Source organism: Centruroides vittatus, unplaced genomic scaffold (genome assembly GCF_030686945.1).
Source record: "Centruroides vittatus isolate TY-2023 unplaced genomic scaffold, ASM3068694v2 contig_429, whole genome shotgun sequence".
Classification (NCBI taxonomy): domain Eukaryota; kingdom Metazoa; phylum Arthropoda; class Arachnida; order Scorpiones; family Buthidae; genus Centruroides; species Centruroides vittatus.
In genome coordinates this window covers 14,524-28,216 of record NW_027122233.1, presented here as the reverse complement: position 1 = coordinate 28,216, position 13,693 = coordinate 14,524, and the positions used below count along the sequence as shown (strand labels likewise).

The following is a 13,693-nucleotide window of genomic DNA, read 5'->3' as shown; positions in this document are numbered from 1 at the left end:
CAACCAACTAATTCTTTTACGATATATATTATTTTCATGTCGCGACAACGATTAAATAAACGACAACAAGTTTTTTCTCTTTCTTTTATTAGAAATAAGAACAAAAGTTATAATAAAAATGATTACAATAACAATAAAATGGTTACATTTCTTCATTTATGAATTTAAATACAATAAAGGATTACAATAATTAAAAAATTTTTACATTTACGAATTAAAAAGTAAAGGATTACAAAAATACAAAATGGTTACATTTTTTTCATTTTAAAATAGAAACTATACGGATAATATTAAAAAAGTCAATAGAAAGTATTATAATTATCTAAGAAGAAATCGAATAATGATTGTAGGATAACATGTCTATTCCGTTACTTAAAATATATTTTTTATCATAAAAAGTCCATAGCACCTAAAAACAATAAATATCATGTTGCATATTTATTTTAAAAACTTTTATTATGAATAGTCTAAATTAGAAATTTCGAAAAACTGAAAGAAGTTTTTAAAGAAAATTTGCAAGAAAAAAAAGCAGAGGGCGTTAGTTGTTCTATTTTCAAGACGAAGAAGAAAAGATGAATGACTAGTCATTGTGCATAATTGTAATAATTAAACCTAGTTCAATTGTTTTTACTGTTGCTGTTTGACTTATGTAGCTTACAATTGTTTTAAATAAGTACAAGTTGTACAAGAAGTTGAAGCGATCGATAGGACTAACTGATGTATCGCTATCAACCACGTCTATAAGAACGAATCAAAATGAATAATATGCACGGTGAAGGTAAGAAGTTTAATTCGTCGTCACGCGCACGTTCAGTCAAATAGAAATCACGCACCCTTGGTCAATTCGGAACCAATTTAAAAAATTAATTAATAAATGGGTACTTTTACTTTAATCCAGTTTAATAATATGTTTTTTGTCGAATTCAGTCAAAAAATTTTAATTTCATCATTTATTGAAGATTTTAATTTTTTAATATTAGAAGGTAATTAGCATAAATTACAAAGTGTCGTGTTTCATCTTCGCTCCCGTTCAAGTTTATTGCTCTAGACACACGCCGATGTTTGTTGTTGCTTCTACTGGTGATTACACTATTATTTCAACCTCATTTGTTTTGGTTACAGAAGATGGGAAGGCGGGCGTCACGTCATCGCTTACCTTACATTTTACCACAGAAATTACCTTACCTTGAAAGTTTCATTTTTTTTCCGCAATTTTAAGTTTTACTATTTTTTTTTTTTCGGTGGATTCTTATATTTATGTGTGTTATGAAGTTGCAGATATTTTTTTATTATTATCTTTCACACATTTTTATATATAAAATATATGAAAATTCAAATATTTATTAAAAGTTATCAGAAATGCTAAACTATAATTACAGTGTGTTTTACAATACTATTGCAAACAGATATAGTCAATTATTTTCTAAACATATTTGTTGTTTCTAATTTTTATAAATTATTTAAATTGATGCAACACGACGCGCTCAGAATTAATTAATTACTTTGTGGGTTATTTAAGATGGCGGCGGGACTCTATTTAATTACTTTATTTCAGGTGTTAATTAGAGAGTGTTATTTTAATGTAAATTTTAGATAGTGTATGTTTGTTATAATTAATAAATCTATATAGGAATAATATATATTAGTTACTGGCTGTATTTAAAAAATAAAAAAATGGGACAAAAATATAATAGAAAAAGATATGCTTATACAATACCAAAATGTTATACACCTATTCTACTTTTAACACAAAATTTATTTAAATAATAATTAAGATAAACAGCATAAAGTGGTAATACAAAAAAGTTATATAATATATCATTTATTTATACATTTAAATATTATTTATTTCTATTATTCGTTTATACATTTTACATTATACAATGCTAAAATTTTATGTACATCTTGTAGTTGACAAGAATTATAAATAGTAAGTGTGCAAAAAAAGTTAATGTTTTATTTTCTGGGTTAGGATACAGGGGTTGCTTTCAGTGACTTGCAAAACAGACCTTTTAGATGCAGTATTCAACAAATGAACAACTTTTATTGATATATATATCAATAAATATCGTTCATTTGTTGGACACTAGTAGTATAAATAAGAGAGACTCTGGGATAATTTGTTAAACTTTTAAGACTTTATAACTTTTATTGTAGTAACGCTCAACCTCCCGAGGGAAAGACGTCCACCAGGGGCTAAAAATGGCAAAAACCGTTGAATCGTTCGAGCGTTTCTACGATATTTGTATTCCAAAAGCTCTCGTAGACATTAAAACCACGCCCATTTTTGTTGCCCCTTCGGATATACTTCACCGCGAAATGTGAGCGAGCGTTTTTAGAATACGCCGCCGCGCCGAGTCTTAAGAGAAACGATATTTTTATTAAGAGATTTTTCTTTACAATACGACGAGAGAAACATATTTTCTCTTAGATCTCTCTTTTAAGAGAATTAATATTATTATATATATAACTTTAAGATATTTTTCTTTTCGTTAAGCCAATGCCATCTGTTGGCAAAATATTAAATTGTTAAGTCTCGAAGGTGCCATCTGTTGGCAAAATATTAAACTTCATTTTCTTTTTAAATTATTTTTTTCCTTCGAAATTTCGAAACCGATTAAAAAAATAACAAACAGCGCGAACCGTCCGTCGCTAATCGGATCGCGCCATTTGCTATTTGGTTTTTATCGATACTTTTACGATATATATATATATTTTTTCCTCTTTCTTTTATTTATTTATATTTTATTTTTATATTATATATTTTTTTATTTTATATTATATATATTTTTTATTTATTTTATATTTTTATTTTTTTATATTTATATATTTTTATTTTTATAAGTTTTGTTTTGTTAAGCCGGCGCCATCTGTCGATAAATATGTGTCGCGACTACGATTAAATAAACGACGACAACCACGATGACATCAATTTCTTTTCTTTTTATTAGTAAATACCAAATATAAAAAAAATATTAAAAAAAATTAACAAATGATATTAACAAAAAATGTATTAAGCAAAATATAACAAAATATTAATAAAAATGAATTACATAAAAAAAATGATGAGATCTCCGTCGAATGTGCCTAAAAAAAACAATAAATATTATGTTGTATATTTATTTTTAAAAAAATTTTTATTATAAATAGTTTAAATTAAAAATTAAAAGTAGATTGTAAGGAAAATCTGCAAGAAAAAAAAAGCAGAGGGCGTTAGTCGTTCTTCTTTTTCGAAACAAAGAAGATTGTCAAACAAAGAAAGATGTCTAGTCATTGTGTCTAAAATGCAACTGTTGCTTTTAGACTTACAATTGTTTTTTAAATATAAGAGACGATCGATAGGATTAACCGATGTATCGCCAACAACCGCGAAGGTAAGAAGTTTAAGATTGAAATTATAAAAAAAGCGTATTAAAAAAGTTATAAAAAAAGTTAGTCGTAGAAAGCTTAAATTTATTTCAAATATTAAAAAACTAAAAGAATTTAAATTGACCTAATGTCTAGACATTCATCTTTCTTCGCCTCGAAAAATCTTGCGGAATATTCTTACATCTATTATTTAAATTTTATATAAAGTTTTTGAAAAAACTTACTTTTTATTGATCTTCAAATAGTACTATCATCCGTTGTCCCATTTTTATTATTATACGTTTGTACGCTTCAAAAAGAATAATTACATTTTTTTTAAAACCAACGTTTAAACTTGTTGTTTGTGAATAAATTTTTCTCATTATGGTAAATGGATTGCGCTTTAAATACTGCTATTGAAATTTCTGATGATATATTTATTGGAATTGATATGACCGGGTTAACGTGATAGATATTATGGGTAGGAATTATTGTTTCTGAAAAAATTACGAAATACATTTTAAAAAAATACAATTAAATAAAAAATTTTTTCTAAAATATAAAAAAGATAATTACCATTATGCTCTAAAATTCTCCACGCTCCTTTGTGGAAGAAGCACACCTGATTTTCTTCATCGAAATTTTTGAGAATTTGCACGTTGTCCCATTTTTCAAAAACCATATGGTTTCCTTTATAAATTCTTTCTTCAAAATTTCAAGTGTATTTAGTAAGAAACTTGGTTTCTAAAATCGTCACAATCGACGGTGATCTCATCTTGGGGGTTAAAAAATGGGTAAAAGCGAAAGTATTTATACTCTAGGTTTATTAATATATGCGTTCACTTTCGCTAGTCCCCATCTTAGCCTACGGCATCAAAGTCGCGTCTTATCTGTCCCTCTCTATCTTTTTACATTCTAGGTCAAAGTTAGGCCTCCTAATTCAAAGTCAAGAATTCGAGGTGACCCGATTCCCACACAAAGCGACTAATGTTTTATAGTTTCAATTAAAAAACACATTTTTTAAGTTTTAAAAAAATTTTATTTGAGTAAACTAACGCTACATTGGTTACATTTAATGAATATATTTGGTGGTATTTTACCAAAACGAAAATTATTGCGTACAAAAGCGAATACATAGTTATCATTAAAATATTTAGTATTAGGCTGAAGAATTTTTAAGTCTTGGTTTCTCGATATTTTGTAGAGAAAAAATAAGCAAAAGTATCCGCACGTAGAGCTATACGGACCTTGGAGCGTTCTTCGATTCCAGCGCAACTCCTTGGAATTCTGTCTTATGAACTTTATAATGTTCGGGATTTTTGGCGGTAGTCCGTATGAGTCAAAATAATAACAAGTCGAATTTCGGAAAAAAAGAGCTATCCAGTGTCGTCCGGGATTTTTGCTGTTCTCCGTATTAACGATAAAGCTTCTCTTCTTTCCGATTGTTTGAGGTAATAAATCCGAGGGATAAACGCCACCGAATGTCTTGCTAATTTCGGAATCACCTAACGCCAGTTTCCAGAGCATAATCGTATCCATTAGTTGTTTAGTAGTCGACGTAAATGTTTCGCGATCGATCGATTTCTATTGTATTACGATATTCTAAGAAGCATATGACGTTAACTGTTTCTGGCAAAGGTCTTTTGAACTTTAAATCGAAACTAACATTTCCATAGGTCAACACAGAGGTATGGTTTTCGGAGGCTGCGCGGTCGGGAGTTAGGTCGAATACGTGGAACATGTATCCTTGAGCGTAGTCGGAATACGATATATTAGCGAATTTTCCGTAGGGAATTCCCCTATCCCTCGATGTGGGTTCCTGTCCGTGGTGAGGGGACCTCCCAGAGATGGTTTAGTATTTCTTCTTTACCATCCCTGGGATCTGAACGCCCACCCACGTGTTTGCCGTGCGTGGTGGCCCGTATGCCGGAAAGGGGGATCCTGGTAGTTGAGGGGCAACATACCGTCCCCAACACACTGCTTTGGCCCCTGCTTCGGATAAACGGGAGGCTCAAATCAGGCTCCGTTTGAGTCAATCGGCTGGTCGTTGAGTCATTGTTGACCTCGGCTTGGAGTCAACCGATCGATGCAGACCGGGCAGACACGTCAGACAAGGTGTGCTTTTCTCGACTGCATTGTGAGGGTATAGCTCCTGGGAAACCCTGGTGCGACGGTCTATGGGAGTCTCCCATGTGACGGCATCCCCTTGTTGGGCCCCATGGTGGGTGGGGTCACCAGAAGCTGAATGTTTTACTTTTAATCATGGATTCCCCAAAAATAAAAGATCCGAAAGAGCGGAAAAATTTAAAAATGTCCAGTACCCCAGCGTACTTAATAGTACACGCAACTGGTGACAAACCATTATCTAAAGCTTCTCCTTTTCTGATTCAAAAATTGTTCCAGTCGACTATTGGAGATTTGAAAAAAATTCAGAAATTAAGATCAGGTGATTTACTGGTGGAAACATCCTCCCCACAACAATCTGCAAAACTTCTAGAAACAAAGACCCTGGGAGAAATGGAAATCACTGTCACACCACACGGAAGTTTAAACTCATCACGTGGTGTGATATCTGAAATTGATCTGATGTCTGAAGACGAATCAGATATTCAGATTGGTCTTTCAGATCAAGGTGTCGTTGCTGTCCGGCGCATTTCAATTCGTCGAGATGGAAAGTTGATACCAACCAAACACCTGATTCTTACTTTCAACAAACCAACATTGCCATCCTTTATAACAGCAGGATACCTACGTTGCTCAGTCCGTCCATATATCCCAAATCCGCTGCGTTGTTTCAAATGCCAGCGGTTTGGACACTCGCAAACATCCTGCCGAGGAAAAAGCGCATGTGCACAGTGTGGGACTGAGGGTCACGACAGTACAGAATGTAAAAGTACCCCATGCTGTGTGAACTGTAAAGATGCCCATCCTGCTTACTCCCGGAAATGCCCTGCATGGCAGAGAGAAAAAGAAATACAGCGTGTAAAAACAGTCAACAACTTACCCTACCCAGAGGCACGTCGCATGGTCACTTCAAGTGCACCACTGAAACAAAAAACATTTGCTGCTGCTCTGAAATTCACAAAGACATGTGAAGTTCAGACAGACATTTCTGTTTCCCCAAAGGAATCTTTCACTCGCCATGCAAAATGTTTACTGATCCCTTCAAAAGAAACAGCAGAAAATGACAATAAAAAACAAAAAACACCCCTACCTAAAACAGGGGTGATAACAAGAAACCTGGGTTCAAAAAAGGCTAGTAAGAACCCATTAAACAAACAGAGAGTGAAAGCAGCTCTCTCTAAAGCTAAAAAATCAGAGACTCAGTCTGTGAGCGAGTTCTCTGATATCTCTGATGAAGAGAATAATGTGGAGGTAAAAAAACCAATGTCACCTCCAAAAGAGAGACCGCCTGTTAAATTAAAGAGAGATACCCTCGCAAAGAATGCTGCCTCAACCACATAATGGATTATAAAATAATCCAATGGAACTGTCGTGGTTTCCGCAACAACTTCTCTGACATTAAACATTTGACATCATCTACCACATCTCTCTGCGTGGCACTCCAGGAAACACATCTAAAACCTGGAGAAAAAATTACTTTAAAAGGATTTAATCTTTACCGTAAGGATGATGATAGCCACACTCGCGCCAGTGGAGGTGTGGCTGTACTGGTTTCAAATTGCATCCCTTCCTTACCGGTACAAATAAGAACAGAGCTGCAAGCTGTGGCAGTCAGAATTTCAATTGGAGTAACTGTCACAGTTTGTTCCATATACTTGCCACCAGATGTCAGAGTCAATGAGGATGAATTGGATGACTTGGTTGAACAACTGCCAACTCCGTTTATTCTACTTGGTGATCTCAATGGCCACAATCCAATGTGGGGCAGTCACGACATCAATTGTCGAGGCAGAGCCATTGAAAGATTCATAGGTAATCACCAACTGTATTTATTTAATACTGGAGAAGTGACATACTTCCACGCCCCAACAAGAACATTTACTGCCATTGATTTGACATTAGCTAGTCCAAATCTGTTTTCAGCGTTTACATGGGAGGTTGGATCTAATCCACTTTCCAGTGACCACTTTCCAATATTTTTAAAATATAGGGGCAGAGGAAGCTGTGAAACAGCCCGTCCACCACGCTGGAAATTTGAAACGGCAGATTGGCCTGCATTTTCCTCTTTGGCTAACATCACTGAGGAAATGGTCAATACTGCCGATATCAATGATGCAGTAGAAGTTGTCACTTCCAGTATTATTCAGGCAGCCGAAAAAACAATGGGGAAAACGTCAACCAGATATCCAAAACATCCGAAACCATGGTGGGATCAGAATTGTGAGGCAGCATTTAAAAAACAAAAGAAAGCATGGGGGATTTTCAGAAGATACCCCACTGCTGAGAATTTGATAGCTTTTAAAAAAGCAAAGGCAAATGCCAGAAAAATAAGGAGGCAAAGCCAAAGGGATTCCTGGAGGAAGTATGTTTCTAGCATAACATCTTCCACCAGCTCAAAAGCAGTCTGGGATAAAATCCATAAAATTAATGGGAAATATGCTTCTCACTCTCTGTCCATGCTGGAAAATAATGGCACAATAATCAGTGACATTAAAGGTATTGCTGATTTGTTGGGTGAAACATTTTCGTCTTCATCCAGCAATATTATGTATACAACAAATTTCCAGGCTTATAAAGTCCAAAGTGAAAAACAATATCTAAACTTCCACTCTCCATCTAATGAGGAATATAATGTGCCATTTAGCAGAATAGAACTATGTACAGCAATCTCTCGCTCGGGGAATACTGCTGTAGGTCCGGATAAAATCCATTACAGCATGATTAAAAATCTGTCAGACAATTCCCTTAGTAACCTTCTGAATCTGTTCAACAGAATATGGACAGAACATACTTTTCCAGACTCTTGGAGGCTATCTATCATAATTCCCATTCCCAAGCCAGGTAAAGACTGCAAGAATCCCTCTAATTATAGACCAATTTCTCTGACTAGTTGTCTCTGCAAACTTTTCGAGAGAATGGTAAACAGACGCCTGATGTTCCTCCTAGAGGAAAAGAACTACTTTTCACCACATCAGAGTGGATTTCGTAGGAACAGAAGTACCACAGACAATCTAGTAAACCTTGAAACATCTATACGCGAAGCGTTTGTAAGACGACAGCACTTAGTGTCTGTGTTTTTCGATATAGAGAAGGCTTATGATCGCTGCTGGCGATATGGAATACTCCGTGATCTGCAAGAATTTGGACTGCGGGGTAATCTGCCAATTTTTATAAAAAACTTCTTGCAAAATCGAAGATTTCAAGTCAGGATGGGCAACACTTTGTCTAGGCCTTTCACACAAGAAGAGGGTGTTCCTCAAGGTTCTATTCTGAGTGTGACTCTGTTCCTAATCAAAATTAATAGCATAGCTAAGTGTCTTCCTTCCAGTGTGAAACACTCTTTGTATGTGGATGACTTTCAGATCTCCTGTCAGTCTACTAACATGAGTTTTATTGAAAGACAACTGCAAACCTCCCTAAATCGCATAGACAGTTGGTCCAAGATCAATGGTTTTACTTTTAATGCAGAGAAGACCTCGTGCATCCACTTTTGCCGAAGGCGTGGTTTGCACCTGGAACCTGAAATTCACCTAAATGGGGTTAAAATCCCAATGGTCAATGAAGCAAAATTTTTGGGTGTTGTGTTCGACCATAAATTGACGTTCTTGCCACACTTGCGCAATTTGAAGAGTAGATGTTTAAAATCTCTGAACCTTTTAAAGGTATTATGCTGCTCATCCTGGGGAGCAGACAAATGTTCGATGCTCAGGATATATAGAGCCCTCGTTCGCTCTAAGCTGGATTATGGATGTGTTGTTTATGGCTCTGCGCGAGAATCTACTCTTCGGATGCTGGATCCAATCCACCATCAAGCATTGCGTTTGTGCACTGGTGCATTTCGAACTTCTCCTGTTCAAAGTTTGTACGTGGATGCTTATGAGCCTCCACTATCTCTCAGGAGAGAGCAGTTGTCTTTGTTCTATTACATTAAACAGAAATTTCTGGCTAAACCTTCAGTTTATTGTAGAGTATCAGATACTCAGCTGAAAAGATTATTTACAGCTCGCCCAAGTTGTGTCCCTACATTTGACATTAGAATGGAGAATGTAAGCAGCACGATTGACCTGGACACAAGCAACATTTCACAGGTCGAGGTCGATAATATATCACCTTGGTCAACTCCTGTGATTAATGTTGACTTTAGCTTAAAGCAGTTTCCTAAGGATTCCACCCCGGACTACATCTATAGGCAGCACTTTGCAGAAATTCAACACTACGACAGGAATTTAATTCCTATTTATACTGATGGATCGAAATCGGTTGATTACGTTGGCTCAGCCTTTGTCTGCCAGGATGAGATCGTGGCAGAACAAATTGCATCAAATTCTTCCATTTTTACTGCAGAGTGTCAGGCTATTTATCTAGCCTTAAAATATATAATTAGTAAAGGTCATCGTCGCTGTGTTATTTACACTGACTCAGTTAGTGCACTTCAGGCTTTGATCTCACATGAACCTAGTTCTCACTCTATAGTGATTAAAATTCACAAACTGTTTTGCCATCTTATTGCAAGTAATATTTTTGTAAAATTTCGTTGGGTCCCAGGCCATGTAGGTATAAAAGGGAATGAAGCAGCTGATGCAGCTGCAAAGTCAGCAAGTCCTTCTCAGCATACAATGTTCATTGAAGGAGGTGACTTGAAGCTGGTTGTTAAAAAACGACTAGCAGAGAGATGGCAAAATGTGTGGAACGAACAAGTCCACAATAAACTTTACGAGATCAAACCTATAATAGAAAATTGGACACACAAGAAACAGTATGATAGGAGATCTGAAGTCATTCTTACTCGCCTGAGAATTGGACATACTCGGCTTACTCATCAATACCTTTTGAAGGGTGATGACCAGCCAGTATGCCAGTATTGCATTTGTACTTTAAGTGTTAAACATATACTTTGCAACTGTGTTGCTTTTGACCAGAGTCGCAGACAGCATTTTGGAAATGCAACTTTTAGAGAGATTTTGGGCCAGAGGCCAAATCTTGATAAGATACTGAACTTTTTGAAAGTTATAAATATTAATAGAGAGATTTAAGTTAACTAATTTATTTATTTATTTATTTATTTATTATATATTTATATTTGTGTTGTTCTGTTTGTTTGTGTTTTTGTGTTGTATTGACGCCTTGTGATATATATATTTAGCTTTGTTTAATTTTACCATTTGTCATGGCGCAGCATAGCCTGTATGGCTCTTGTGCCAAAAAACTAGAACTAACTAACTAACTAATCTTACTGTAAGGAATTCTCTATTTCTTAATAATGTTGCGTAACTTCGAGCGTAAGTATTTGGCGTCGAAAGTCTGGAGCAGAACGGGTTCGGTGGGATTAAAATCGAATCTTTTATAACAGAAATATAGTTTAAGACGAAATTTTCAAAATTGAAAGGATTTAAATCGAACTGTCCATTAAAAGCGTTATTTCGCACCAATCCGATTATAATTCTTTTCCCGGGATTTGACACGATTAAATCGCATTCGAAATAGTTTGAACCTTAAAATCCCTTTACTTAATAGTAAATACTTTAAATATTAACTCCGTCCGATAAGGCATTTTAATTACAAGAATTTTTCTAAATAGTTTTTTTCCCATTCCAATTAAGATGGCTAGGACTTGACTTCTATTTGACTTATTTTACTTTTAAACGTAAGATTCTTTAATCGAATCTGAATAAATTATTCGGGCCTGTCGCGCATTAGAAGCGAAAAGCGTCTTCTCGAGACAGTTCCAATTTTATCGCAACGTCTACGCCGGGTATTATCAATATATTTAGGTTTGATATAATAAAAATGCGAAATGAAGTCTCCGATCATAATCTAATACTTGGCTTCTGCTGCTTTCTTAAAACCTGGTGACTAATCCTTCATTCTTGCGTCTTTTAATCGGTGTTGGTTTCGTTTAAAAATCCGGCGGTGTCTTTGTAGAAGAAAGAGCTGGTTAAATAGGTTTTTTGCGCTTCTTCGGAGGAAAATAATAGATTTTCTATTATCGCTTCGGTATGGGTAATTGACGTGCGTAGATACAGTTTTATCGTTAAATATCGTAGTACATTGAGAGAACATCGAATGCAAAAAATTATTCACGGTGTTACTAAATCGATATCGAGAGTAGAAGTTCCATTTTGTTTAGTAACAGTAACTTGCGCATTAATCGAAATACTGCTCAAATCTATTAAGTTTTCTCCAGAGCCCGGGATTAGAAATTCTATAGGAGATTTCTGATCGGTTATCGAAGCGATGGGATGTAGAATAGCCTCGGTAGTATTTAAAATCGCCAACTGGGTCGGAATAGTTTTAAAAAATCTAGTTCCGATTTTAAACACGGGCAGGAGAAAGGATCCATTTTTTAGGAGAAAATATCTACTACTTTCCTCTTCTTAGTATTCTTTCGTTTTTACGCTTTTTTCTTAGACGTTTTCGTTTTTTACCCGACCCGCTTTGAATTTTTTTAATGACGTCATCTTTTATTTCTCGACCCGCCTGATTAATTCTCGATAGAGCCGAGTCTTTTCACGATTTTCCGTGAGTAATTCGAGCCGATATCTTTTGCTATATTTAACGCTTTTTTTAATTATTCGACAGTAGTATTAGGGAGAGAGACTCTGAGATAATTTGTTAAACTTTTAAGATTTTATAACTTTTATTGTAGTATCGCTCAACCTCCGGAGGGAAAGACGTCCACCAGGGGCTAAAAATGGCAAAAACCGTTGAATCGTTCGAGCGTTTCTACGATATTTGCATTCCAAAAGCTCTCGTAGACATTAAAACCACGCCCATTTTTGCTGCCCCTTCGGATATACTTCACCGCCAAATTTGAGCGAGCGTTTTTAGAATACGCCGCCGATATTTTCGTTATATATTTTCTTAAGAGATTTGTTTATCGACGAGTTTTTTAAGAAAAAACGATGTTTTCTCTCTTTACGATCTCTCTCTCTCTTAAGAGAATCAGTATTTTTTTCTTTATTTAAGAAAATTAATATTATTATATATATTTAACTTTAATATATTTTTCTTTTCGTTATGTTTTTAAGATTTCTCTCTTTACAATACGACGATCTCTCTCTTTTAAGAGAATCAATATTATTTTCTTTATTTAAGAAAATTAATATTATTATATATAACTTTAAGATATTTTTTTCGTTAAGCCAATGCCATCTGTTGGGCAAAATATTAAATTGTTAAGTCTCGAAGGTGCCATCTGTTGGCAAAATATTAAACTTCATTTTCTTTTTTAAATTATTTTTTTCCTTCGAAATTTCGAAACCGATTAAAAAAATAACAAACAGCGCGAACCGTCCGTCGCTAATCGGATCGCGCCATTTGCTATTTGGTTTTTATCGATACTTTTACGATATATATATTTTTTTCCTCCTCTTTCTTTTATTTATTTTTATACTTTTATTTTTTTATTTTTATATATTTTTTTATTTTTTATATAAGAGAACTTTCTTTTATTTATTTTTATATTTTTATTTTTTTATATTTATATATTTTTTTATTTTTTATATATTTTTTTATTTTTGTAAGTTTTTTGTTTTGGTTGGGCGCCATCTGTCGACAAATATGTGTCGCGACGACGATTAAATAAACGACACAATTTTCTCTTTCTTGTTCTTTTTATTATAAATAAAACCAAAAAAGTTATAATAAAAAAAGTTAAAATAAAAAAAATGATAATATTATACAAAAAAGTTTAAGCTATATTAAAAAAACAAAATATATACAAAAAAAAGTTACATAAAAAAATTGTTGAGTTACAATAAATGTTACAATAAGTTACAAAAGTTACAAAAGTTACAATAAAAAAAATTGTTGAGATCTCCACCAAATGTGTCCTAAAAAACAATAAATATTATGTTGTATATTTATTTTTAAAAAAATTTTTATTATAAATAGTTTAAATTAAAAATTAAAAGTAGATTGTAAGGAAAATCTGCAAGAAAAAAAAGCAGAGGGCGTTAGTCGTTCTTCTTTTTCGAAACAAAGAAGATTGTCAAACAAAGAAAGATGTCTAGTCATTGTGTCTAAAATGCAACTGTTGCTTTTAGACTTACAATTGTTTTTTAAATATAAGAGACGATCGATAGGATTAACCGATGTATCGCCAACAACCGCGAAGGTAAGAAGTTTAAGATTGAAATTATAAAAAAAGCGTATTAAAAAAAGTTATAAAAAAAGTTAGTCGTAGGAAAAAGCTTAAATTTATTTTGAATATTAAAAAACT

General features: G+C 33.9%; 1 protein-coding gene across 1 annotated transcript; it reads left to right on the top strand.

The window, feature by feature from the left end:
• The first annotated feature begins 5,610 nt into the window (after window positions 1-5,610).
• Window positions 5,611-12,286, top strand: LOC136976916 (uncharacterized). The gene is made up of 2 exons (XM_067272286.1): window positions 5,611-6,573; window positions 12,119-12,286. The coding sequence occupies exons 1-2, from the start codon at window positions 5,611-5,613 to the stop codon at window positions 12,284-12,286; spliced, it is 1,131 nt and encodes a 376-aa protein (XP_067128387.1).
• Window positions 12,287-13,693: the final 1,407 nt, after the last annotated feature.